General features: G+C 44.8%; 1 protein-coding gene across 3 annotated transcripts; it reads right to left on the bottom strand.

Annotated features, from left to right (window-relative positions):
- Positions 1 to 4,471: 4,471 nt before the first annotated feature.
- On the bottom strand, positions 4,472 to 24,841 carry Cdc7 (cell division cycle 7). 3 transcript variants are annotated; one of them, XM_032916693.1, is made up of 11 exons: positions 24,365 to 24,841; positions 18,184 to 18,267; positions 17,828 to 17,963; positions 14,900 to 14,993; positions 14,674 to 14,816; positions 13,730 to 13,979; positions 13,075 to 13,170; positions 12,129 to 12,304; positions 11,257 to 11,339; positions 9,243 to 9,392; positions 4,472 to 5,309 (listed from the first exon to the last, which is right to left on the bottom strand). In XM_032916693.1, the coding sequence occupies exons 1-11, from the start codon at positions 24,459 to 24,461 to the stop codon at positions 4,921 to 4,923; spliced, it is 1,698 nt and encodes a 565-aa protein (XP_032772584.1). In that variant the 5' UTR covers positions 24,462 to 24,841; the 3' UTR covers positions 4,472 to 4,920. The 3 variants fall into 3 exon arrangements, 2 of the variants coding, with proteins under 2 accessions (XP_032772584.1, XP_032772585.1); XR_004389470.1 differs by having other exon boundaries at positions 5,069 to 5,309; positions 9,243 to 9,346; XM_032916694.1 differs by lacking the exon at positions 24,365 to 24,841 and having other exon boundaries at positions 18,173 to 18,267.
- Between the last annotated feature and the right edge of the window lie 2,216 nt (positions 24,842 to 27,057).

Genomic DNA, 27,057 nt, shown 5'->3' with positions numbered 1-27,057 from the left:
CATCCATCTTATCTAATTGGGTGGCTGTATATGTATGGGCCACATGTGGGGCAGGCTCTGAATGGGTGTTCCTTCTGCCTCTGTTCTAAACTTTGCCTCCCTATTCCCTGCCAAGGGTATTCTTGTTCCCCTTTTAAAGGAGTGAAGCATTCGCATTTTGGTCATCCTTCTTGAGTTTCATATGTTCTGTGCATCTAGGGTAATTCAAGCATTTGGGCTAATAGCCACTTATCAATGAGTGCATACCATGTGTGTTTTTCTGTGACTGGGTTACCTCATTCAGACTAGTTTTGTTTTTTAAGCAGAACGTTTGGTTATAGGAAGATGGGAACCAGCAACACACCATGAGAAGTAAGGGAACCGCCTTTCAGTATGTGGTGTCTAGAGCTGTGTGGAGGTGCTGGGGAAGGGGGTGGGGAGGGAAAGTCTGGGGAGCCATCTTGAAGACTGAGTTAAAGCCACGCACGGCATGGGGCTGTGGAGCCATCTAGCTGCTTGTAAGTCACTTCCTTGGTCTTGTCCAGTTGTCATTTCTACAGCACGTGCCGTAGTCTTCAGTGAAGTCACAGAAGGAATCTACACTAAAGGCAAACACGTCATTAGAGGCACGCAGAAGCACAGCACAGTGACCTCGTGACGCAGTGAGCATGCGCACTACTTCAGATTAGAAATAAGCCGACCGGCAGTCCTTGCGCCTTCCAGCTTGTGCTCCTCACCCACAGCTTACGGTATCTAGCGTGTACCCTTTGGTTTCGGGGTGTTCCATCCTCTCGGTTTCCTGCTAGTGACTGGCATTGTCTGATCTACCAACAGAGGACGAGGTTATTAATTTTCTATCTTCTTTCACGTGTTGGGATTAAATTTTCTTTTAAATATTATTAAATGTATATGAGTATACTGCAGCTGTCTTCAGACACACCGGAAGATGGCATCCGATCCCATTACAGATGGTTGTGAGCCACCATGTGGTTGCTGGGAATTAAACTCATAACCTCTTAACCACTGAGCCATCTCTCCAGCATGGGATTAAATTTCCTAGTGGAAGACTATTAAATTCTTGTTTTATTAATTTTTTATGTGTGAGAGATCTGCCTGCCTGCCTGTAGGTGCACACGTGTTTCTGGTGTGCACCATACAGACAGAGGAGGTATTAGATCCCCTGGGACTGGAGTTAGGGATGGCTATAAACCATGCGTGTGATCCTGGGTCCTCTGCAAGGGCCACCAATGTTCTTACCCACTGAGCCATCTCTGTAGCTGTCGTTTTTCTTAAAGCACTGCCTCAGTGGAGTCTGAGGTGGTATCTGCTGTGGCCAAGATCGGTGGTGTCACCCTGGAAAGGTTACTCTGCTCACAGGGCATGCTTAAAAAGAAGTGCAGGACCATCCCTGTCGTAGTCATCGTTTTTACCTCACGAAGGTTAGGAAATACTTTTCAAACAGGTTTGACTGCTAATCATCCTTTTAAACTCTTTCCTGTCAGGTGTCAATGCCTAAAGCACTAAAAACAGAGTTCCAGGTCAATTTTACCTGTTTAACTAATTTTCCTTCCTCTGGAAACACAAGGTCATATCAAGCTAATGTTCCCACGCACAGGGTCTGCAGCTTTCCTGGTCCCCGTACAGATTGTCAGTCTGCATTTGCTAAGGACACATGCTTCCCTTGAGGCGTCTAGGGTCGTTCTGATGACGACCTCACTGTGTAGTGCCGTGCATCAGCTACTTCTGATGGCTCGTCCGGAACCGGCAGCCTACCCTTCAAGGAGAGGTGGCAGTTCAGACACACACACACACACACACACACACACACACACACACACACACACACACACGCATTGACAAAAGCAGCAAACAGCCACGTCGACTTTAAGAAGACGGGAAAGTTCTTGAAACAAGACTTGACACAACTGTCTGGAGGAGAGCTCTTTAAAGACCACAGAGGACAAGCACCCGCATGGGCGGAAGCAACCCATCTGCAGACACGGGCAGACAGTTAGACCCGCCAAGTTTGGCCACTTTTTTTTTTTTTTTTTTTTTTAAGACAAATAACTTTACAGTGACATGTCGGGTTGCAATTTCATAAACAACAGAAAATACTAAGACCTAAGCCTACAAGCTTTGTGGGTTTCAAGACCTTACGCAAGCAATCGTCTGACATCTGTAACACAAATTCATTCCTACAGTGCTGACACCAGAAACTAAGGGATTACTTGATGAGTTTTGTTAGAATTTTGAAACAAACTCAGTTGGATTCTTTAGGATAACAATCCTCGGGCCACTGTTTTCTATTTGGGTCTTTTAAGGAAAGATACTCTTCTCCTTATTAGGGAAAGCCTCATTAGAAAGGCTGAGGCACAGCCTGCCTCAAAACCACTACTTGTAGCTTATGTTAATAGTTCTAAACAAAGGCCTAGTAAGCGAAAACCTCAGCCATCTCTAGTTTCAGCAGTAAGGGTTTTTAAAAAGCTAACCAGGAAGAGTTGTCAAACATTGCAGAAACTTTTAGAATTGGAGAACAACATGGTGCTTGGAGACAGTCTTGTTTATGAAGCCCGGGCTACGCTTGAGGTCCAAAGTCCTGCGTTACTATGCCCAACATAACCTTCATCTTTCTCTAGAAATGCCTATTTTGCCTCATTATTGCAGGGAAGTATCTACCATTATAAAATGACTTAGGTAAAGCATTTGCCACTTAAGCTGGAGGAATTGAGTTCTGATCCTGAGGGCCCACATACAAAACTGGGATCTGTTGTGTCAGTACTGGGAAGGGAGAGGCAAGCAAATCCCTGGGGCTTGCCGGGCAGCCAGTGGCCTAGCTGTGTTGGTGAGCTCAAGGCTCAATGAGAGACCCTGTCACAGAAGTTAAAGCTGTTGAGAAAGATACCTGATGGCTCCTCCTACTCGACCCCTGTGTGTGTGTGTGTGTGAGAGAGAGAGAGAGAGAGAGAGAGAGAGAGAGAGAGAGAGAGAGAGAGACTGATATAAACCGATTCCTTATTAATTTCAATTAACATGGTGAGGACGTTTCCCCAAAACTGATGCAACATTCTCTAAAGGGACTAAAATTTCCTGAAAACCAACTTATAATACTAACTTTGTTAACATTACCTTTATCTTCAACTCCTGCATATCAATCAAGTCCTGACCTAAAGGACCTTAAAACAAGTCCAAATTCTAAAATTTCCCGAGGCTGTTGCTCTGTTTTGGTAAATTCTTTTACCCTCTTCCTGATAGTCAACTTCTGAGTCAACACTTGTAGCTGCATTAAGATTGCTGAGACTGTGTGTGTGGGTGTACGGTGGGAGTGGGTTACGGTGTGTGGGTATAGTGTGTGTGGGTGTATGTGTGGGTGTATGGGTGTGGGTATAAGGTGTGTATGGGTGTACTGTGTGTTGGTATACGGTGTGTGTGGGTGTGCTGTGTGGGTGTACGGTGTGTGTGGGTGTAGTGTGTGTGGGGGTGTACAGTGTGTGTATACTGTGTATGGGGTATACGGTGTGGGTGTACTGTGTGTGTGGGTATACAGTGTGTGTGTGGGTATACAGTGTGTGTGTGGGTGTAGAGTGTGTGTGTACGGTGTGCAGGTGTACGGTGTGTGCAGGTGTACGGTGTGTGCAGGTGTACGGTGTGTACAGGTGTACAGTACATGTGGGTGTTCATCCTCCCTAGCTCAGCTCAGCCAGGTCTCTGCTTGAGCAGCTACTGTCCTGTGTAAGTGGAGGAGGGCCACTCAGTAGTCTCAGGGGGAGTCCAACTAATTTTAATTTATTTATAAACAAGGTCTCAATATAGCCCTCAATAGCCTGGCTTTGAACTCAAGAGATTGGTCTGCCTTTGCCTGCTGAGAATAAAGGTGTGCACCACCACATCTGGCTGGAAAAAAACAAAACAAAAAAAGGAAGTAAAAAGCTGTATTTTATTCTCTTCCCCCTCTTCTTTGGCTCTCCATGCTCCATGGTTCAAGTACCATGCAGACTATAGACACATACCATGTGCGCCTGGCTGAAGTTATTATTCTTTAAATGAGGATTCTGACATAAGAATCTAAAAGTTTTATTATTAAATACATATCCCAAAACATTCAAGTTTTAAAAAATTACAGCATAAGACAAAGCATGTATACACACAAATATACACGTCAAATAGATCCATGAGACACATTTATTTACCCACATTCACAGCAGTAACGTGAACACTCAGAGACCGCTCCCTATAGTCTGTGACCCCTGGGAAGCCTGGTACGCTATTCTGGACACAGAGTTTAGAACATAAGTAAAGCACAAATTGCTGTACCAAGCCTTTTGTGCTTTGTCCCTTAGTGTCTTTTTCTCAACTACCTAAGACCCATTCCTCTTGACCAAATCAACTTAAACAGAAATGCAGATGCTCCTGGCAGGCAGGCAGGCAGGCAGGCAGGCAGGCAGGCAGGCAGGCAGGACAGACAGACAGACATATAAATACATGTAGCACTTAGTGAAGCACCCAGAAACTCTGTAATAAGCACCGTGTAATTTACAATGACTATGTTAGGCAGTGACAAACATTTCTGCAATAATTGTTCACTTGTGCACCTGTCCGCCACCAACAGCCAATTCCCACGTGCACACGGTGTAGAGCACACACTGCCTTGGAAACTGTTTTCACTCACTTCTCCCTGTCGCATTATTAGCTGTCTGACCTGGACCCCTATATCAGGCTAAGTGGGTTACTCCTGAGGCAGGGAAAACCAGGACACTAAGCCACTGAGTCAACTTGGTGGTTTCACTCCAAGATCTTGCTAAGGATCCCCCAGGATCTTCAGAATTCTTAATCTGTTTACAATCTGACAACTTACTCTTTCTACCCTGGACTCGGACACAAACAACCCATGGTTATCTACCCCACATCACACCGCACGGCGACAACAGTGAGTGGAAAGCCACATCAGCACACATCTTTAAAGAACGGATGGACCAAGGCCGCTTCTGCTGTTATCCTGGAGGCTGGGTTTAGATCCAGAAGTTTATCAAGCAGGTCATAGGCTTCATCAGGTACCGAGTCCCAGCCCTCTGGGTTGGCAGTTCGGTCTCTGGGATGTCTCCGACAGCCGCCGCTGCCCCTTTTATACAGGGAATCCTCTGAGTGCTGTGCTGGAGAAGCCGGTGCATGGGGCACTTTATGGTCAGTGCTCTCTGAAGCAGCAGGGTCGTGGCAAGTATTCCCTGGAGGATCAACAGCAGACTTGGGATTGGTAGAGTCCAGACCCCGTAGTCTCTCACAGAGCGTCCTCAAGTCTTGTGCTGGGACTTCTTTGCTACACAAAATTGATTTGCCTTAAAGAAAGAAAATATTCAATATATCAGAAGCAATTCATGAAAACCAGGTAAGCCCAGCCATGTGCCATGATTGTTCCACTGTCTCTGAGAATGAGAGGGGCCTGTGCCAGTCTCAGCTGTACTCGACCCACACAGCAGGAAGCCAGACAGCCACGCAGGGAGAGGAGGGGAGCAGGGACTGCTGTGCTTGGCCAGGCTTTACCTGACTGCAGCTCCACCCTTCCTCCTCCCACCCTGCCACCCCTGGGGCTCGTGTCTCTTAGGATGATGCCCCAGCGTGGCAGGATGTGCCTATCTAGCTTCTTGAGATATTTGTGAGGCCTGTGTTCCAAAAGCAGGACTGAATCTTTACTTTCACTGTCATAACTAATAAAACATGTCTGTCTTACCTATAAGTCTGTGAGCTCTTTGAAGATTAAGATATTTTGAACTCTTCAAACCTATACATTTCCCAGATGCAGTTAATGTCTGTTGTCCTAGAACCCCAAAACCCCCTACTTACTTGAATAATCTAGATGCTGCTCTAGAACAACATGTCCTAAATAAGAGCTAAACCCTCTTCATATCCTTCCTTCCTTGTTCAACACCATTCACTCTAGCAGCAAATACTTTTCTCAACTAGGATTTTAGCTCTGTGATGATAAATAGAGTCCGGTCCCCACCCCAGGCAGGGTTGTGAATCAATCAAAAATAAAAACGTCAGGCTGGGCTAGGTCAGTGCATAAAGCTCGTGTTACATCTGAGGACGAGTTCCAGTCCCCGCAGCCTACACAAATGCCTGCTGCGTGTGGGGAAGCACAGCTTTAACTATGGTGCTCAGAAGGCAGAGACAGGAGGCCCTCTGAGGAAGCCGGCTTGTACGACCTAGCCGAATCAGCAAGCTATGCCCCAGTGAATAAGGAGAGCAAGGAGGAAGGCTCCTGAGCAACTTCAGGCCTCCGCAAGCACGCACACAGAGGCACACTACACACATCTTAAAAAAAACAAACAAACAAACAGTGTTTTTATTTATTTTTTTTTCTTTTCTTTTTTTCAGAGCTGGGGACCGAACCCAGGGCCTTAAGCGCTCTACCACTGAGCTAAATCCCCAACCCCAAAACAGTGTTTTTAAAATCACTGACATCAACTTTCTATCAAAGTGAGCAAAGTAAGGACAGAAACAGATAATCATATACTGTATACTTCCCTATATATAGGTAATCATATAGGGTATACTTCCTTATATGCAGGTAATCATATAGGGTATACGTCCTTATATACAGGTAATCATATACTGTATACTTCCCTATATGCAGGTAATCATATAGGGTATACGTCCTTATATACAGGTAATCATATACTGTATACTTCCCTCTATGCAGGTAATCATATACTGTATACTTCCTTATATACAGGCAATCATATACTCTATACTTTCCTATTAGACATGTGGCTTAAACAGTGAGCTGCATACATAGATTCCTTGAAGGAACATGCAGCATGCCAATAAAGTAATCTGAGTAATAAAAGCTGTCTTCACGTTTTCTATTATAATTACCAGATGGGAAAGAGAGAGGTGGGCAGGACCGGAGAAAGCAACGGAGACAAACAAAGACAAACTAAGTCACGAGGGTGCAGATCAATCCACTTTTACTTTGAGAACTCTCTCTTCTTTTTTGCTAGGAAGTTCTAGCCAGAGGATGACAGCAGTACAGTTTATCCCTTAATTTATTAGCCTGCTCTGACATCAAGAGACAAAGTTCTGCAAGTCCCAGGCCATATATACACAGGAATTTTAGCACTTGACCAAGAGTGCATTTAAAGTTTTGAGGGAACAACTTAGCGAACACATTTGGCGAGGATGTGTTGTGTAAGGCAGTTATTTCAGCTCTAACTTAAAGCTGTTAACTGGGAGGTGGGGAGTTGTAGGTGGCTGAGAACATATGTGAGCATGCTGTATTCTTTGAGAACATATGTAAGCATGCTGTATTCTTTGAGAACACATGTGAGCATGCTACATTCTTTGAGAACATATGTAAGCATGCTGCATTCTTTGAGAACATATGTGAGCATGCTGCATTCTTTGAGAACATATGTAAGCATGCTACATTCTTTGTGAACATGTGTAAGCATGCTACATTCTTTGAGAACACATGTGAGCATGCTACATTCTTTGAGAACATATGTAAGCATGCTGCATTCTTTGAGAACATATGTGAGCATGCTGCATTCTTTGAGAACATATGTAAGCATGCTACATTCTTTGAGAACATGTGTAAGCATGCTACATTCTTTGAGAACATATGTGAGCATGCTGTATTCTTTGAGAACATATGTGAGCATGCTGCATTCTTTGAGAACATATGTAAGCATGCTACATTCTTTGAGAACATATGTGAGCATGCTGTATTCTTTGAGAACATATGTGAGCATGCTGCATTCTTTGAGAACATATGTAAGCATGCTGCATTCTTTGAGAACATATGTAAGCATGCTGCATTCTTTGAGAACATATGTGAGCATGCTACATTCTTTGAGAACATATGTAAGCATGCTGCATTCTTTGAGAACATATGTGAGCATGCTGCATTGTTTGAGAACATATGTGAGCATGCTGCATTCTTTGAGAACATATGTAAGCATGCTACATTCTTTGAGAACATATGTAAGCATGCTGCATTCTTTGAGATGGGATACTAATTTCAAGACACCTATGTCACACCTCCCCTGCGTGCATCATTCAGCCTATTAACCTCAAACAAAGCGCTTACACTAGGTAACAGGCACACACTGCAGTCAGTGCTGCCCACACATACTGGTTATGAGCCTCTCCTGAAGTCTGCACACAGGGTCCTGACATCAGACCTTGGAGCTCCAAAGCAAGGGCATTTCACAGCCATTCTAAGCACAAGGAGTCCTAACAAGTATTCCCATTTTCTACATTGTATTTTCCATGAGTGAGTAGGGTAGGGGCCGATATATGCAGTTCTTAACACTCATTAGTTACTTCTGATATGTATTCCTGCTTAAGAACTACTGGCTCTGGGGCTGGACACGCAGTGGCTTAGTTACTGCTGGGGTAGGCCAACTGAGAGTCCGTCCACACCACCCACTGACTGAAGCACACCCAAACCTTTGGGAAGTAGCAACTGTAATGCTACCTGGAGAACAGACACACACATCGTGGTCATTTGAGTTTGGGCTACCAGAGCGAGGCTGAAGTGACTCTCAGGCACCCTGTAGACTGTGCCGCTGCAGTCTTAACCTGTGGTGCTAATATTTATGCTCATGAGCTGAGTGTGGTTCACACATCTGCAATACAGGCACTGCAGAGAAAGGCAGGAGGAGCCCTGTGTGCTCCAGATGGGCCACAGGTACAGTGAGACCCTGTCTCAAAACTAAAGAAATTCCTTGTCATGTGTGCATGCATGTGTGCACACATGACAGTATGCCGTGATATTTCTTCTCGGCCACCCTGACCACACAGACACCAAGGGCTAGTAATACACATTTCTGTTACCTTCCTGCACAGAATCCTTACTTCAGGGCCAAGTACAATGCTTAATATACAACAGACTTAAACTTACTATAAAAATGTACAGAATAAAAGCTAATTACAATGGAAGACACAGATTACAAAGCTGACAAAGAAAAAGGAATGTAAAGTTCAGCCTTAAACACTAGTGCACACACACAGCACTCTGTAGTGTACAGACTGTCTACTCTTACACACCAGTCACTAGTGCTGTGTGTGCTGGCACACGGCACTCTACTGTAAACAATAACTGTTTAAACAAAGTAACCGTTTTCAAGCAAGTGAATGATTTCCTAAGGGTACATGACTTATGAATACTGAGTAAGCTTACTTGTGAGGGGAATTTTGTAACATTTATTTAGCAATTTATAGGCGACAATCAAAAGCATCTGCTTGTTCTAGGATTTAAAACTTACCAAAAGCTTTAGCAGCCTGGATAGTTTCCCTGGATCCTCGAATTGTCATGATTTGGGCCAAAGCAGTTAAGTCATCGCTGGCCTTGTAAAACGGGTACCGCCCACTGAGCAAGGAAAGGAATATGACACCTGCAGACCACATGTCAATCGCTGTGACAGAAAACATACTTTAAAAACTAGCCCGAAGTTCTCAATGTATGATCACCTAAACCAGTAGCTGCAGGACTTGACTGAGAGCTAACAGCATCTGAGAAGCCCAAGTTAAGACACCCAGGCTCAATCCATCAGAACTCCCTCAAACACTTATGGAATAGATACTGAAGTTTCTTGGGAGCCTCAAAAGTGCGACCACAAGCCTAGCTCAATACTCTTTCTGCAGAGCAGTTTTCTCTCTTGAGCACGCTGCTGGATTAGAAATAGCTCATCATTAGAGAACTGAAAGTAAATGTACACTTTATAGGGTCAAAGGAAATTCAACAAGAGCTATATGTGAAGAAGTCTGGATGCTTTTCAAGATGGTGACTTGGTTGATACATATCTTCTATTCAGTGAGACACACTGAGCATTGACACCAGCACAGCTACAAGCCTGGCTTTGAGCCCTAGCACCTGAGCAGAAACAAGGCCAGGCTGACCTGACCTATCTCCTAACACCCTAGTGTTATGTGATTGGAGTTCTCCTGGCCACTCAGCACTGCCCTCTCTTAGTTTCATTTGAATCACTGTCTGCTCAGTCAGAGCTGAGGCTCCTCAGAGTCCAATCTCTTCGTCATGTATTCTCCCATCTACTTCCCTCCTTTACCCATGCTAGACCGTGTTTCTACCCCAGCTCCTTCCCTGGGCTCCACACTGACCTCTTGCTCTGTAGGACATTCCATCTGGATGTGCTACAGATCTCAACCCAGCCACGACTCAGTGCAGTGCTACCTTTGCTGTAACCAGGCTCTTGGTCATCCTGTCTTGTTTCTGGGCACACGCCCATGTCCCTCAAGCCAGTACTGTGAGCATTCTGAGAGCTTTCCCTTCAGCTCAACATGAGTGTCAACACGCAGCACCTTCTCGGCTTGTCTGTCATCTGCTCACCTTCATTTTCATTCTTATTACAAACGTGTGCACCCAGGCCCTCCTCACCTCAGCCGGACCCCGGCAGGACACTAGCCTGCAGAATCTATTCTCCCTGCACTGGCCTTCTAGAACACAGCCATTCTGTCTCCCCCTGAAGAGCATCTGTGGCAAACAGTCCCAGCAGTCACTCGGTACACATCTAACGTCTCCTGACTCCCTTTCGTACTAACAACACTACTCATGGCTTCCCCCTCAGAGATGCTGCTTCTTGAGGCTCTCAATGCCAATCTCCGACTGGATAGGATTTCCTCAGGTGTCTTTTCTATCGCTCGACCTTCTTTTCATAACCCTTGGGGTGACAGACGCTCCTCAATGCCCTAAGAGCGTCAGCACATTTGACAGGTCACTTTGTGCTCATGAGCATGTGTGTCCTAACGAGAATGGGGACAGCTGTGCTCATTCTACAGCATGACAGCAAGGCAGGTGCACAGTGGAGCCAAGGACCCGCAGGAGTCGCTGCTCGTTTAACTCAGAGTCCTCTAGGCTCTATGGCTTTTTGGACTCTAGTAACTTTTTACCCTTTTCAAAATCTGTTAACTGCTATTATATTATTTTCATGGAAGAAAAAAAAAGGAAAAAGAAAAACTTCACCTATACCACAGAGAATTTCCAAAGTACTAAGTAAACAGATGAGCACTGCGATTCTAACCCCAACCAAAAACTAAAAGAAAAAAGAAAAAGACTGAATATACAGTGTCCCTGACAGCTGACAGCAAGAATTCTCTTGTGAAATTATCTTTCAGATAGTCTGAACAAATATAATCTATAGGGTGGAGTGGGGTGGGGGTTATTTGTAAAAAGCAGCATTAAGATCAGAAGTTGCATAAAGAAACACATCGTCTGAGAAGCCCTCCGTAGGGTGAGAGCAGGGCCCTTCTCCAGCTCTGTACCTGTAGTCTGGTCAGGACACTTTGTCAGGACCTCTGGCGCTCTGAATCCTGGTGTGCCTGCCCTAGGGGCAACCTGCTGCCGCCTTAAGAGGAAGAAATAAGACAGCCAGTTATGCTGAAGTTGGACTTGGAAGACAGAGGCTAGCCTCGCCTACATAAATAGTTCTGGGACAGCCAGGGCTACTTAGAGATCCTGTTTCACACACACACACACACACACACAGAGAGAGAGAGAGAGAGAGAGAGGGAGAGAGAGAGAACAAAAATCCCTATGTAAGCTATTAATTTAGTTCACACAAAATCCTGTCCTGGTAGCAGTATAAATAAAATTCCTATAAGCAATGAAAACTTAATGTGATAAACATTTATTCCCCAACCTCCACACCCTGGCCTAATCCTTATGCCCTGGCCTTGTCCCAGACAGATTTCAACACAATTTCCAAGTATAAAAACAGATGGCACATAATAAAAAACATAATAGAAAAATATAACTTGACAGGAATTCATATAAAAACTCTTGTTTGGAGTCCTGAGTTACTGATATACTCATTCACGTGTAGATTTTAGTTAATCAGGAAAGATCTGTGAAAACAACGTCTGAAGAGACACATCCTTGTCCTGGTTACTAAGTGCAGGCAGGGTGGAGAGGGCAGAAACAATGCCATCTGCAAACAAAGGTCTCCAGGGGCTCTACCCATTCAGCTGCACTCAGCAACTGTGATTTCCAGAGAAAGTGGTTTCGCCCAGTGAGTGCATGCCAAGCTGTCTGCTCACTGCACTGCCGTGACCAGGGCCCCTGTCACTCCCTCTCACTCATAAACCAGTATCCCAGTCATTTGCTGTGACTCTCCAGCATGGCAGGAGCATGTTACCTCGACAGGCAAACGCTGCACACTCTATCTGTTCCATAGCAGTCGCACGTGAGGGCAGCTGGGCAGGACCTGGCAGAGTCCCTCATCGAGCTATTCACAGCCTTTGTAGAAACGGCCATCTTTTTTGTTGCTAGCTTTCTTGACATTATGTCCACAGTCTTCGATTGCTTGATGAGCTACAAAAGAAGTTGTGACACTCAACACAATGCCTTCCAGTGTGAGCACATTACAAGCAGCGTCGGAAGCATGAGCTTCACTCAGAACTGCTGAGGGTACTACCAGATTGCAAGTCTAAACACATTTTAAGGCCACTGAACATGGTTCTACACGTTAATAACAGCACAACTAGGGAGGCTGAGGCAGGAGGATTCCAAGTTTGATGACAGTTTAAGCTATGTAAAAAAAAACCCTGTGTCTCAAAAAAAAAAAAAAAATGTAAAAACTTTTTTGGGTTTTCTGACAAATAATATTAAAAATTACTATTATCTTGGCAAACATTTAACACTGTAGTAGAACACTTCCCGATACAGCAGGAAAACACTGTACCAGTACTAACAGTTACTAATCACTGAGGTCTGACTCCATGTCACAACCGTCGCCTGCAGTTACACCGCCTACACAGCCTGCTGCTCATCACAGGTGCCTACACCAACTGGAAACCATCCGACCTGAGGGCACTGACTGTGGGAACTGGGAGGCCTGGGAGCTCACGTGGTGAAGCCCAACCTTGTTCTGACTGTTCTCTAGAGAAAGAATGGTGATAGATAATCAAAATAAAAAACTCCACCCAAAGGAGTCCGTGAAAGACTGAAGACCGAATTCTGAGTAAACGCGTGAAGTAGCAGTACCTCTGCCAAAGCCAAACAGGCGCTACCCCCAGCGGACTCGCCGACTGAGCGGTCCGTGCGGCTGACGGACAGCTGGGCTAGGAAGCTACATTACTTACTTTCTCTGCAGGGCTCTCATGTGAAATGGAGCTGTGTATATTGAAATTTCTTTCTCCAAAAACAGAGCGCTGGACAGAAAGGCCTACAGACCCCTCCTACAATACCAACAGAGACAAGGAGAGTTAAGGGTTAGATCTGTAACACTTTCTGCCAGCTGTCCTCTGCCACAGTTTTGAAAGACTAAAGACATCCCAGGCACTCGGGCACAGAGAGGAGACACAGTCTAGGCAAAGCTCAGCACCCACACCACGTCACCACAGTGCACACCCACGACACTAAAAACTCTTAAGGCCACCCGCACAGGCGCTTCATCTTCCTGGACAGCCAAAATGGAGACAGACATTTCAGAATTTCCCCTGTAATAATGCTCTTTAAAGAGAGAGGGGAGACATCTAATTTAAATTCTATAACATGAATTTTTGTTTTATCATATAATGTAATCTATAACTGCAAACCATAAGCTGATAGAGTAGAACATTTCAGTTTAAACAAAGGATATTGATTCAGTAACACTCAGTACTAACCAACTAAAACATGTAACGTAGGTTTGCAAAGGCTTCTTAACCCTAAGTGCTATCCTAGTATTAGGTCTCCCTCTGTTGGTTGATGGGAAACATTCCTAAATGTTCTTATTGAAAATGTAAAAGGTAGAACCTTTCCGTCTTTTCCTTGCTTAATGTGAATCTGTGCGTTTGCATAGGATCTTTTGACAGAAGTTTTTGCGGTGATGTGCTGATCCACATTTTTAGGTGCTGGGCGACTCAGTGGGCCCTTGTGTCCAATGACTCCATGACATTTGTTTCGTGAACAATCTTCCTGCTGAGCTTCAGACTGGACAAACTTGAGCAGCTCTATCTTTGTGTCACGGGTTCCTTGGGCCAAACCGAAGTCCACCAAGGCATACCTTAGAAGCAAATCGAGTATTATCACCCTCCTAGAGAGATTCAATCTTAATAACATTGTAAAGTTGTCAAATCACATCCAAAACTATACTTTATTCTAGAACAATTAAGAATGTATAATATTCTTTAAAAAAAGAAAAACTAAAAATTCCCAAGAACTTAATAGCTAAGACTGGACATTAAAGCTGTGTCCTTGAACCAACCAGCCGAGTGCTGTCTGCTGCTCCCTGGCCTGCACCAAGACGAGGCAGAAGAGGACTCAGCAGAGACAAACGACAGAACCCTGCCTTGTAGCAGGGAAGATGGCGCAACAGCAGAAAATTTCTAACTAAACAACAAGGGCCAGTGAATACGTCTAAATCCTTACCATACCTAAGTATGATATTTATAAGTCGCGTCCATATAGAATCAACAAAAATACTCACATAATAACTTTGGTTTTCACACAGAAAATGGATTATGTGATCCAACATTCTCATTAAAACAAAAATAAAAACAAGGTCAAAGGTCAAAGCAGGCCGGGCTCCAATTCCTTCCCCCTAAGTGCGTCTCTCAGGATGCGCATCATGTTCCTAACACAATCTCACTTTCTTCATTCCATTCCCTCTCCCCAGACACACTGTGAACACTGCGTCTCAGAGATGGGCTCCGCAGCGTGAACCCGATGCCCGCGCTTCCTGGACTCTTGGCACTCACTTTTTCAGGCGTCTATTGTATAAAAAGTTACTGGGCTTCACGTCACGGTGAACAATGCCAAACTGGTGAATCCGCTTCAGAGCTACGAAAAGGTTGAACATATATTCTCGAACTTCTTGAAAGGAAAGAGAATTCAAAATGTCCTAAAAGAGAGTTATGAACCACATCACAAATTGTTTCAATTTCACTATTTAGCTGATTAAAGTTAAAAACGATTAAAACCTACCAGAAAAGACTCATGTTCCAGGTAGGGCATAGCAATCACCACATGGTCGTTCTTCCTGAAGCAGTACTTCACTCCCATGACATTGTCCTGCCCCCTGGTGGAAAATGCATATGAACCTTAGAGGGAAGGTCGAACGCACCGTAACTTTATGCCTTAAAAAGAATTAGTTGTGCAATGCACATGTACTCACTACTAGAAGACACAAAATCACATTTATGAATATAAGCATTTAACTGACATGTAAAAGATAAAATTTTCAAACTAAAATAGCACCAGCTACAAGGCTACTCTAACAATGCAAACATGAAATATCTGCAGATAGCACGAGTGAGTTATCAGCAGATGCGATACGCCTAGTAACACTCCCTGACCATCTCCATGACCAGCCAAGCTTTGGTCTAAGCATTTTACACCTATTAATACTCAGCCTGACATCCTCAAACCACTTCTGTCAGCCCAGAGAGCTATACGGAAGAGCAGAAAATTTAAGAGCCAGAGGGGATGGATGACTCCAAGCAAACAGATTCTTCCAGATACAATACTGAAACATGCACAAACTCACAGAAGCTGGGGCAGCACACACAAGTTCAAACCAGATGGGGTCCCAGCACTGCGGGGTAAGAGATGGGCTCCCACCCCTAACGAGGAGACTCTCCTGCAACTGGCACCTGCTTGCAAAGGAAATTAGCCTTCCCCAACGGAGTCTCACAGGTATACTAACCACATGCAACCAACCAGGTCTCCGGGGTACTGACCACAGGGAAGGCAGGCCCTACCCAGGAGCAGACGGCCAACACAACAGCACAACAACAAAGGCTTCACTCATTTTTATAGACACACATTGTTTTGTTTGGGTTTTGTTCTGTTTTGTTCTTAATAGTCTTTGCCCTGTGTGCTATGGTTTCTGATCGTGTGTGTGTGTGTGTATTTTGTGCGTTTATTTTGTTTTTTGAGACAGGGTCTCTCAATGTAGCTCTGGCTGTTCTGGAACTCACTGTATACCAGTCTGGTCTAGAACTCAGACATCTGTCTGTCTCTAACTCCCAACTCCTGAGATTAAAGGCGTATGTCACCATACCTGGTCTTCTTTTGCCTGTCTGTTTTCTAAAAGGAGAAAGGGTGTCGATTGGGTACACAGGACAATTCACAAAAGTATGGTGTAGGGGTTGGGGATTTAGCTCAGTGGTAGAGCACTTGCCTAGCAAGTGCAAGGCCCTGGGTTCGGTCCTCAGCTCTGGGAGGGAAGTATGAGGGGTGGGAGGGGAAGGGGGGTGGGAGTTATGGTGTATATGCAGGGAGTTTCTTCTAGACATACATCTTACTCAAAATGCTGGACCTATGTGTAAAAGAAAGGACTTTACAAGGAAGGAACATGGATATCAATAAAGTAGGAAAACCAGACAAGAAAGCATCTAAAAGCACGAAGACCTCAGCCCTTTCCTTTTCCTGTTCACATAATGGAAACCAAACAAAACTCTGACAAAGTAACCTAAGGAGAAAGCGTCTACTCTGCTGCCCAGTTCCATCAAGGCTGCAGCACTGGGGCAGCGGTCACATCACATCCACACAGGGAGCTGAAACCTTCTCCTGTTTACATAGTCCAGGACGCCTCCAGGGAATGATCCCGCCCAGTTAAAATGGGTCTTCTCTCACCAAATAACCTAACCAAGATAATCCCTCAAAGCCTCAGAAACTATCTAGAATCTAAATAATCCCTCACAGCCTTGTCTCTAGATTATTTCAGATCCTGTCCAGTTAAAAGCACATTAACCATGACATTTTTCAAAGTGTGAAACCAACTTGCAGGGAAAAAAAAGATATTTTGGGTTTGTTTTACCTGTTTGTTTTTTGTCCATAATCTCACTATAGCTCGGTCTGGTCTAAAAACTCATACAATCCTCCTGCCTTGGCCTCTCAGCTGTTGGGATTAGAGGCAAGCCAGATTTGGATAAATTTTTATGTACTTGATGACAGGCACCGTTTAGGAGTAAAATGAAGATGTGGAGGACAATAAATACATGTATGAAGGATGATAGATACATCCGTGTCTGGATGATATGACATATCCATGTCTGGCTTGAGCAACTGAGGAGATAAATGGTGGTATCTTTTGCACACGGGCAGACAAGAACATTTACTGGGATGGTCATCTTCTGGCCAGAGAAGGCAGACTAAAATTAAGTAGTGTATGTGCACATCCATGCATGGGTGCAGTACACAGACAGGGTTGGAAGACAGTCATGGAAATACGCTGGTCACGAGTGACAAGACCTCATGCTCCGCTACAGCGGAGTGGCAGAGTTCACAACTGACTGATACACGTCATCCGCAGGACTGACACACACAGAAGAGATACATCTTTATAGACAACAATTACTAGTGACTCTGATTTGACCATTATACATGATTTGCATGTATAAAATCACTAATCATAATCTGTAAATGGCACACTGAGTAACTTCTAAGAGCACTGGTCATTAAAAAGAGCACAGGACCAATAGAAGACTAGAAGAGGGGACAAGTCAGCACAGGAGCAGGCCACCATGTCCACGGGTGACAGGAGTTACCTAGCAGAGAGAAACTCGTATGCCAAAGGACTCTGCCCTAAGAAGACACAGGAGACAAGGCTTCAGAACTGAGGTGTCAAACAGTTCTTCACACCAAGAACAAGCCCGGACCATGACCCGCGCCTGAGTATTGGAAGGAAGGAAGGTTACAAATACAGAGTAAGAACAGGATGCCAGGCTGGGCCTCAAGAAAAATGCCCTCTAAAAGGACTGACAGCAAGTTAAGCATCACAAGTACAGGGCAAAGCCTGGCCGAGAGCAACGATTAGCTGAAAACTAATTCAGGCACACGCGCATCACCGCTACTGTAAATATGTAAACCACACGCAGCCCGTCCCACTGAACGCCTGTCAAGGCCTACCCCGCGACTGTCAGACACTGAAGCTCGGCCGCAATCCTCACAGGATGGCTTGTGGGAATTAAGTGTTTCAGCGCAATCTTCTCTTCACGTCCTTCTTGCAGCTGCGCTGTGGCCAAATAAACAGAGCTGAAGGTGCCTATGAAGCAATGGGGTGAAAACCCACGTTAGCTTGAAAATGCTAACAGAGGCGACTCCATTAAGACAGTTCAGTGTCTTAATGCATGCTAAGTTAGGACTAATTTATCCTAAAGATTTACTACTTCCATTCTGTCTAGAGAAGAAAACCTGTTGCCATAGTTACTAACATTATTAAGGTTTTAACAGTTTAACAATAGTGGAACATACCTTTAACTTACCTTCTCCGATTTTGTCCTTAATTTTGAACACACTGACAAGCTGTGGTACGGCTTCACAAAGCTCCTCAATATCTCTTTTAATACCTGTGAAGGAAGTTAGGGTTTGCAGCTGAATCGCTGAGGTACAGCCAGGGTCTTGCTGTTCCTGGTGTTAGGGTCAGGGTCTTCTTACGGCCCAGGCTGGCCAAGGCGTAGGATCCCCCACCTCTGCCTCCTGAGTTCTATTATAGGAACGTGACACCATGACCTAGCTTATAATTCCTTAGGTTAAAAAATAAAACCATGGATTATATTTTAAAACAATTAACCACAAAATGATAAACATCAAAACTCCATAGAGTTGCTAAGAAATCGCAAGTTGCAAAATTTTAACTAGCAGGAAAAATACAAAGCTGGAAAATTAAACAGGGCAACTGCGTCCTGTACGGGAGGCACACACTAAGTCAGTACATCTCTGGCCTTTAAGATGAAAATGCTAAGTTTAAAGCAAAAAAGACTAAAGTTTCTCAAAGCGGTGTGGCAGTCCCACCCACTCAGGAGACCAGGCAGGAAGAGCACTTGAGCCAACCGGGCTTAAGACCGGCAGGCATCTCTGAGTTCGAGGGCAGGCTGGTCTAAATACCAAGTTTAAGACACTGGGACACACAAAGTGAGACTCTCAAAAAAAAAAATGGATTTTTTTTCAGATATGGACATCTAATCAGAGAAATTAATCATTTGCTCAGCTTCGGAGAGGTGCTACTGATGCTCACCGGTACTCTTGCAGCCACTACCTTTAAAAATAAGTCGTTTTAAGCATCAGAGTCTAAATGAACAAGCTGGTGCAGAGGGATTTCTCCAGGAGCTGAGTGTGGGGAAGTGTTGCTGTAAAATTGAAATAAACGGTGTCTTCTATCCCGCACTAGGTCTGGCACCTTAGTGCCCCAAGACATCTGGTAAATATCTTCATCTCAGTGAGCAAAGCCTCTCACCCGCTCTGCTCCATCCCATATCACACTGCTGATGACTACTCTCTGTGCCTGGCAGCCTCTCTCTACCCATCCAGTTCCCAAGGCAGGTTGCCACCATGCCAGACATACACATCCCAACTCCATGGTGGCCCAGTGTCTCCAGCCACCATACACTCTCTTGAATTCTATTAAATCGCCACATGAAAGAACACACAACACAATAACCTCTGATCCAATTGATAAGATATAATTGTCCACCTAGACATACAAAAGCCCCGTACACATCCATCCCTTAAGAATATTCATAACAACCTGTAAATGTGCAGAGAGGAGTTTAACATCCACCTCCATGTTCTCTTGGCTGTACTCCTCCCTCACTCCAATCTCCTCCTCCTCTCTAAAACTTTTCTCCCACCCATCCTTCCTTCTCGTCCAATAACAGGCCTTGTTCTGTCTTGTACCTGCCTTCACCTGCATAATGACATCTTCCTAGATTTCACCCTTTTTGTCCAGTTAAAAGGCCTTTCCCCCTCAAATATAATTATCATTCTACAATTTATAAAATATAAAATACACTTAACACCCAGTCCACCAATTTTATCAGTTAAACAGAACATTTAGTTATCTATTTCAGCTTAAGAAAGGCTTAAAATCTATGTTATATCCTGGCTAGCTTGTATACTATCTGATACCTATCTAATAAAACATGTATTTTCAAAGTTAAACAGTCTGATAGGCTACAAGACTATAATCAGTCATCAACCCCGTCAGAAATCTTAAAATGACCAAATATCTATAAACACAGGAAGCCTAACACAGCTTTAGAACTGAGAGGTTGTAAAGACAAATCTTCACTAGCATAGTCCTCTGTTAGCAACATGTGTGAGTGTCTTCAGCCTTCTGGCCCAAAATTAACTGACAACTCTGGAAATGTAGAAACCTCAAAGGGCTGATAATTCTGACTCGGTCTGCCCAGATTATCAGTCAACTATTCTGCATAAAGTGTCCCTTTTTGGACGGTATTGTCTGTAGATGAAATGGGCAGTTTCTGCCCAGTGGCTGCCTAGCCACAAAGTATTATCTCACCTGGAGGTAGAGATGCTCAGTGGGCTTCTCCAGGAGCCAAATGTGGGGAAGAGGGGGTGCTCTCACTCTCAAAGCTGTATGAAGGGTGCAAGTGCATATACGACCAGGTACAAGGGATAAGGGGTGGGGCAAAGAAATGCCTCTGAGGTGACAGCAAGCCTTCAGAGGGTATTATCCCAGTGGTGACAAGATGGGTTGCATTTCAATGTGGAACAAATTAAAGAAAGAAGGAATGATGTCTGCACAGACACTGAAAAGCTAACAAAATACAATCTAGTCATAAACAGGCAAAGCAGAGAACGTGCTATGGAAAGGTTCACATAGAGAGGAGGGATGAAAGACGCAGGGATCAGGAGGGTCCAGAAGATCCAGGGCAGGGACTTCCCACTACAATGACCTCACCTCCCACAGTTTCAATACTGGAGGCAATTTAATACAACGCGGGGGATGGAGACTAAACTGGAACCTCGGCTCCACTGTATAGATAGCACCCTGTTATTACTGGCTTGGGTGGAACTCATCTCTGTGAATCTAAGTTTCCTGTCTATACGTATACATTTATTATCATTATTACTGCTATTATCATTATATTATTATTATTATTATTATTATTATTGTAGTGTTGAGTCAAACCTTGTGCATCCTAGTAAAGTGCTCTCCCAGCTACTGAGTCACAGCACCGGCATTGTTCTATCATCCACAGAAGAATAAGAGTTGCAGATAAGGTTGAAACAGCACCCACGCCATTTGGGTATTCCAAGGACTAGGATGACTTATGCACACACTTTACACACAGCTGTCACCCAGCAATGCTAAGTGTATGACTACGGTGACCTTTACTATGACAGTTACATTTTGTGGGGGAAAGGATTGAAATGGGGTCTCTATGCAGTCCTGGATGTCCTGGAGTCAGAGATCCTCCTGTCTCTACATCTGTAGTGTGTGAAGGCATGTGTCACTACTTCTGGCTACAGTCAGCTTGAGAACATTAATTTATGCTCTGATTGTTGATTATCTCTAATACCTGCTTATAACAGACATGTGGTAAGTACCTCTTAGAGAAGGTTTTCAGTCTCATCATGGAGTAATAGTATAGGAGTATGTTGTGTTTATTTTGGGACTTTATACGCTGACTTAAATTTCCTATACTTAGGGCATCATATATTTTCATACAGGCTAGAGTACTCTGAAGAGTAAAGAGAGAGCATTAATCATTATTTGGTAACAGGAGGTATAAACTGAATCTGTCCCACACAAACCAAGATGGCTCCTGAAACTCACTGTGGAAACAGGCACCACGTGGGTGTTAAGACCTCTAGTGTGACACCTCATTGGAGACACTCAGCATATAAGTTAAACTTCATTCTTTCATCAAACAGATGTTTGTCCTTAAACTGGGGATATACAACTTGAAAGCCATGCTTGTTGAAACAACAATAAACACTCAACCCAACCCTATGCCAGGTTCTTGTGCACTGAAGCATTTTCAACAGGGAAGAACTGAAAATGATTGTAAAAGGCAAGGACAGCGTATTTAGGCAATGGCATTTAAACTGAGCTGTGGAGCAGTTAAGTACATAAGACATTTCCAAGACAATACAGAGGAGCTGGGGGTGTTGCTCAGTGGTGGGGTACTTGCCTAACAACACAAAACTCTGGATCTAATTCCTACCACTGAGGGGAAACAACATTAGAAGTAAGTTGACTATGATCCCAACGAGTGTTTAAAATATGTATCCTAGGCCTGGGAAGATGGCTTCGCTGTTAAATGCTTGCCTTGAAAGCATGGGAATTGAGTCTGATCCCAAAACCCATGTAAAAAATCAGGCATGGGAGCACACACCAGCGATCCAGTGAGTGCCGAGCAGCAGACACTTGGGGCACACTTACCAGCTAGCTTAGCTAAATGGGTGCGCTTTAGGCCAAAGAGACCCTGTTTAAAGAACCAGAATGGTGGGCAGTACTTGAGAAATGATACACAAGATTGTCCTCTGGCCTCTACATGCATGTTTATGCGTGTTCTATTTCCATAGACACAGACACAAACACAGACACAGACACACACACACACACACACACACACACCACAGACACAAACACAAACACACACAGACATAAACACCCACATACACAATACTAAAGGACTAGACAGTGGAAAATACTTTGGCTTTCAAAATTTCCCAAATTTTCTTCAATAATCATGAATAATTTGTTATATTACAAAACTCAACAATACTACTAAACAAAGGGCTTTGCTACACCAAGTATTTATTTAATACCATCAAGCCCCTACTGTGTGCTGAATCTTCTTTGGTTCTACATATGCAAAGATAGACAAAAAGTTCCAAAACTCCTACCAAAACCCAGCAAAACTTCAATAAGGAGTTAGACAAAGTCCAGGTACGTGATGGTTCCATGACCTCATGTACAGTATATGCAGACCTCATCAGTGTTATGTTTCCAATACAGCAAGTCACATTAGGGGCTGGAGAGATGGCTCAGCTGTTAGGAGCACTGGATGCTCTTCCTGAGGTCCTGAGTTCAGTTCCCAGCAACCGCAGGGTGGCTCACAACCATCTGTAATGGGAGCTGATGCCCTCTTCTGGTGACTCTGAAGACTACGACAGTGTACTCGGAACATAAAATCAATTTTTAAAAAGCATCACATTAAAGAATCCCATGGATAAAAGTTCAGCATGCTTTATAAATTATGTAATTTGTAGTTCTACCACAAATTTGTAATGTCCTGTTCACATTACATAAAAGTTACAAAAGTTGTCAAATGGGACATAAAATTCACCCTATTAATCCACCAGATTTTCAAGATATTAGAAAGAGGAGTACTCCTTGAGAATCCCTCTAGAACTAGCTCAGATCCACACATGCGACCCCTCCAGTTAACGAACAATGCCAACCTGAATACGGGGTAAAGGAGAGGGGAAGCCAGGCGAGAGCAGTATTTCAAGGTTAATCTAAAGGCACATGAGGCGGGTTGGGGAGCCGCAGAGTAACAGGAGCAGACGGTTTAGGTTAAGGAAGTTAGTGGTACTTCCGCAAAGAACCAGCCCGTGTGGTAGACACGGACCGGGACAAGCAGCGATATACACGGCCTTTAACATGGAGCGAGCTGGAGGACTGCACACAGGGGGAACACAAGGGCAGATGGAAGGGGACTCCCAAGTCTTTAAGTTCTGAAGTAATAGTGTTGTTCATCACCAGGAAGAGGACCGTTGGGAAAAGCACTTGTTCTAACAATAAGGAACAGTTTAGTTTTAGCCAGAAGTAAAAAATATGTGACGTTACACTTTTTTAAACAGGGTTAAAGCTTTTGGGGGTATATAACGTGCATATCATAAATTAAAAGTCAAAACGAGTATCTTTTTGGAAAAGCCTAAATTTTCTTAGGGCCAAGACGATGGCTACATTTTAGGACTGAATACGGCCAAATGGAATTTTGTTTAAAAACATGTTATGTGATCACCTACACATGGGCACTGTGCACAGATCGTGGGAAGAGACACCCTGTTTCTCGGGTGGGGCTGAGGCAGGGTTGAACTCCTGATCCTCCACCTCCACCTGGGTCTACAGATGTTTACCACCATAACCCGCTGAAGGTACACAATGTGGGAACTTTCAATCGCCTTCTAAAGCTGGAGTCTGTGGTAGACCTGCATCTCACTTCGTGAAGATCAGGGACATGGTGCTGTGTCAGCTACAAGCATTCCATTCGTTTCTGCCTGTGAATTCTGTTTATGGATCCTTAATCCCTTCCCCATCAATTCCTAAAACCAAGCTTTACACAGTCTGGAAGAAAAGTCTGGCATCGACAAGCATGTTTCCCTAAAAAGCCACTAATACTTGGACCTAACCAACATCCTGTAAAAGGACAAGGCTGGATTCCAGCTCTCTTAAAATATGACCCAATCCTAAATCTAGACCTCAAGCTATTCCGTGGACATGTGAAATCCTACATAAACATACAACTCAGTTTATGAGTCCGGTGTGTGTGGTTTTCTGTTTATTTCTGGGGGTGTAATTTAATTACGTCTCTTCCTTCCTCTCTCCCAGTTTTTAAAGAATTAGAAGATGCAGACTGGCGGCCCGTGAGACTTCAGAACTGTACAGTCGGAGCATTAAACACATACCTGAAAGTTTAACACTCTGCTCATATTTTTTTAAAGAGTCATCAGCCGGACACCTGTCACAGCCACGCAGGGGAGAAAACGCCATTGGCTCCTCCATCTGAGTCCCCAAAGAGGCTTCCACCACGCACCACTGGGATGCAGAGAGCAGCGGGCTACCGAGTCATGCGCACAGGCGAGAGCAGCAGCTGTGAAAATCACAACACGGTGAGAAGGGCGAAGTCGCTCACCCAAGCAGGCACGCACCAAACCACCTGCCCTTCAGGAGATAACACTGAAACCCGCACCATATGTCCAAGTCCCAACCGGGGAGGCGTCGCTGCCACTGGCCTGCGGCGAGCACTCCCGCGGGGACGGGGTGGAGCCGGCTACAGCGGGCTGGGACCCCCGGGGACTGCGAGGGAGGGTTGGCGGTTTGCTCCGGAGGAAGTCTCTCGCCAGGCCGTGGCCCTCTGCCCGACTTGAGCCAACCGAGGGCGGCTAGGTGCTAACGGAAGGATGAATGAATGGGCAGCCCTGGGCGAGCGCGCAGGGCAGAGCGTCCGCCAGCGCCAACGGGAAGCTCAGTGCGCAGGCCCAACTCTTCCCGCCGCGGGATGCTCGCAGGGAGACACCATCTAAGTCGCGATCAGGAACTCGTCCCCGGTCCCTCGCAGTCCACGGCTGTGGGACAAACTGTCAGAAACTCACGGTTCATGGAAGTTAGGACGTCCGCGGTCGCTGCCTCCCGGAGCGTCCCACTGAGCCGGCCCGCCAAACGCGCATGCGCGATTCTTCCCGCGCTGCTTTGAATTGCTCATGCGCACTCCGAAGCCCTCTGCGCCTGCGCAAGAGGCGTGGTCTGTCAAAGCCAGGCGGTCGGGGAGACCGTAGCAGTAGCTCGGTAGTCCTCTGCCAAGCTCGAGAGCCCAGGGTTAAAGAAAGCGTCGGAGAGAGCTCGCCCTGCTCGCTCGCCCTGTCCTTGGGGTCCTGTCTCCGCATCACACTGTGATCACAACTGGACACTTGGTTGAAAAGGCACTTGGTTGAGTCCGGTTTTACTTTTCTCCACTGAAAACGAAAAGTGTAACTAACCGCTGGTTCTTGAGGATCTTAGAGACGAGCAGCTGTGTATGTCCATCATTTATCTAGCTGTGATATAAACCACAGCAGTCAAAAAGCTATCCCAATTTCGCTTCTTTTTTTTCTTTTTCTTTTTTAAATAACCCACTAAGTTCATACTGCATGGGTGTGTGGTGATCCACTGGATTATGCATGGGACTCTTATCACTGGTCGCATCTCCAAAAAGAATGATCCCAGGATCGGTGGTTTATCCTGTGCAGGGCAAAATGGAGCTCGAAGTCATGAGTAGGTAGACCAGCCCAGTGAACCCGGCTGTCTTCCCTCACCTGACTGTGGTACTTCTGGCCATCAGCACGTTCTTCACCCCACCCCCCCCGGTTCTTCATTTACGAGGTCACCTCTACCAAGTACACACGCGGTGTTTACAAAGAGCTCCTCATCTCCCTGGTGGCCTCATTCTTCATGGGCTTTGGAGTCCTCTTCCTCCTGCTGGGGTACCCACCAGGAAGCTCACCAAGACTCTCCTTTTGTAAATTAACTTTTTTTTCCCATTGCTATGTGTCCCACCTGCTGTTTACAATAAAGGCAGATGTGTGACAAAAAAAAAAAAAAAAAAAAAAAGATCCCTCCTGGCCTGGCAATTACCACTGCCTCGGTAAGGGGTGGGGCCAGGAAATTACCCTTCTAGGCTGGAATTTTGGCCGGTCTTGTTCACCTACTGAGAGCCATGCCATAGCCAGATCTTCACCATCCCCAGCTCTGACATTCTTTTTTTTTTTTTTTTTCCTTTTCTTTTCTTTTTTTCGGAGCTGGGGACCGAACCCAGGGCCTTGTGCTTGCCAGGGAGAGGGAGGGAAGCAGGCAAAGATCAAAGCGTCCTTCTGTTACTTCCAGTTGTGTGGACTGCCAGAGCAGCTGTGGCCCAGATTCAAGGTGGATCTTCTAATCTCAGATGATCTGGATTTGGAGTGGCTCTTCCACCGCAAATAAACAAACCAAGAAAAATCCCTCACAGGAGTGCCCAGATACCCGGGTTTTAGTTAATTCCAGATGATGTCAAGCTGAGAACCAAGGTTAGTCACCGTGTTCTTGTCTTTGTTAAAAGCATGGCTGGAGGGCTGAAGAAATGGCTTAGTCATTAAGAGCATTGGTTATTCTTCCAAAGGACCCAGGTTTAAATTCTAGTACCCACATGGCGGTTCACAGCTGTCTGTAATTCCAGTTCCAGGTGATCTGACATCCGTACTGGCAGAACACCAATGTAAATAAATGTTTAAAGGTTTTTGTTTTTTGTTTTTGGTTTTTGGTTTTTGTTTTTTTTTTGTTTTGTTTTGTTTTGTTTTTTTGTCCCCAGCATGACTGGTCAGTGAGTCTGATGATAAGAAGGAAGGGAAGAAACTAGAAATGATGGTCATGTTGTAATTTCAGCCCTTGGGAAGATGAGGCAGGAGGATCACCACAAACTCGAAGACAACCACGGCTACATTAAAGAGACCCTATTTCAAAAACTAAAAATATAAAAAATAAAAAGGTAAGGAAGAGCTGTCATAGGTGTGACTTCACTCTAAACTACAAGGCCCTGAGTTCAATCCCTAGTACCAACACTGAACACACAGACACAGTCAGTCACATA

The sequence above is a fragment of the Rattus rattus genome, chromosome 11 (genome assembly GCF_011064425.1).
Source record: "Rattus rattus isolate New Zealand chromosome 11, Rrattus_CSIRO_v1, whole genome shotgun sequence".
Taxonomy (NCBI): Eukaryota; Metazoa; Chordata; class Mammalia; order Rodentia; family Muridae; genus Rattus; species Rattus rattus.
Note: the sequence above shows the minus strand (reverse complement) of the source record. Positions and strands in the feature narration are given on the sequence as shown.

Bases quoted from the DNA above. Each gene is read 5' to 3' on its own strand.
- Cdc7 (XM_032916693.1), bottom strand. From the start codon at position 24,461: ATGGAGGAGCCAATGGCGTTTTCTCCCCTGCGTGGCTGTGACAGGTGT. The intron at 18,268-24,364 runs GTATGTGTTTAA...CTTCCTTCACAG, and splicing joins GCAGAGTGTTAAACTTTCAG to GTATTAAAAGAGATATTGAG. The intron at 17,964-18,183 runs GTAAGTTAAAGG...ATTGCTTCATAG, and splicing joins TAAGGACAAAATCGGAGAAG to GCACCTTCAGCTCTGTTTAT.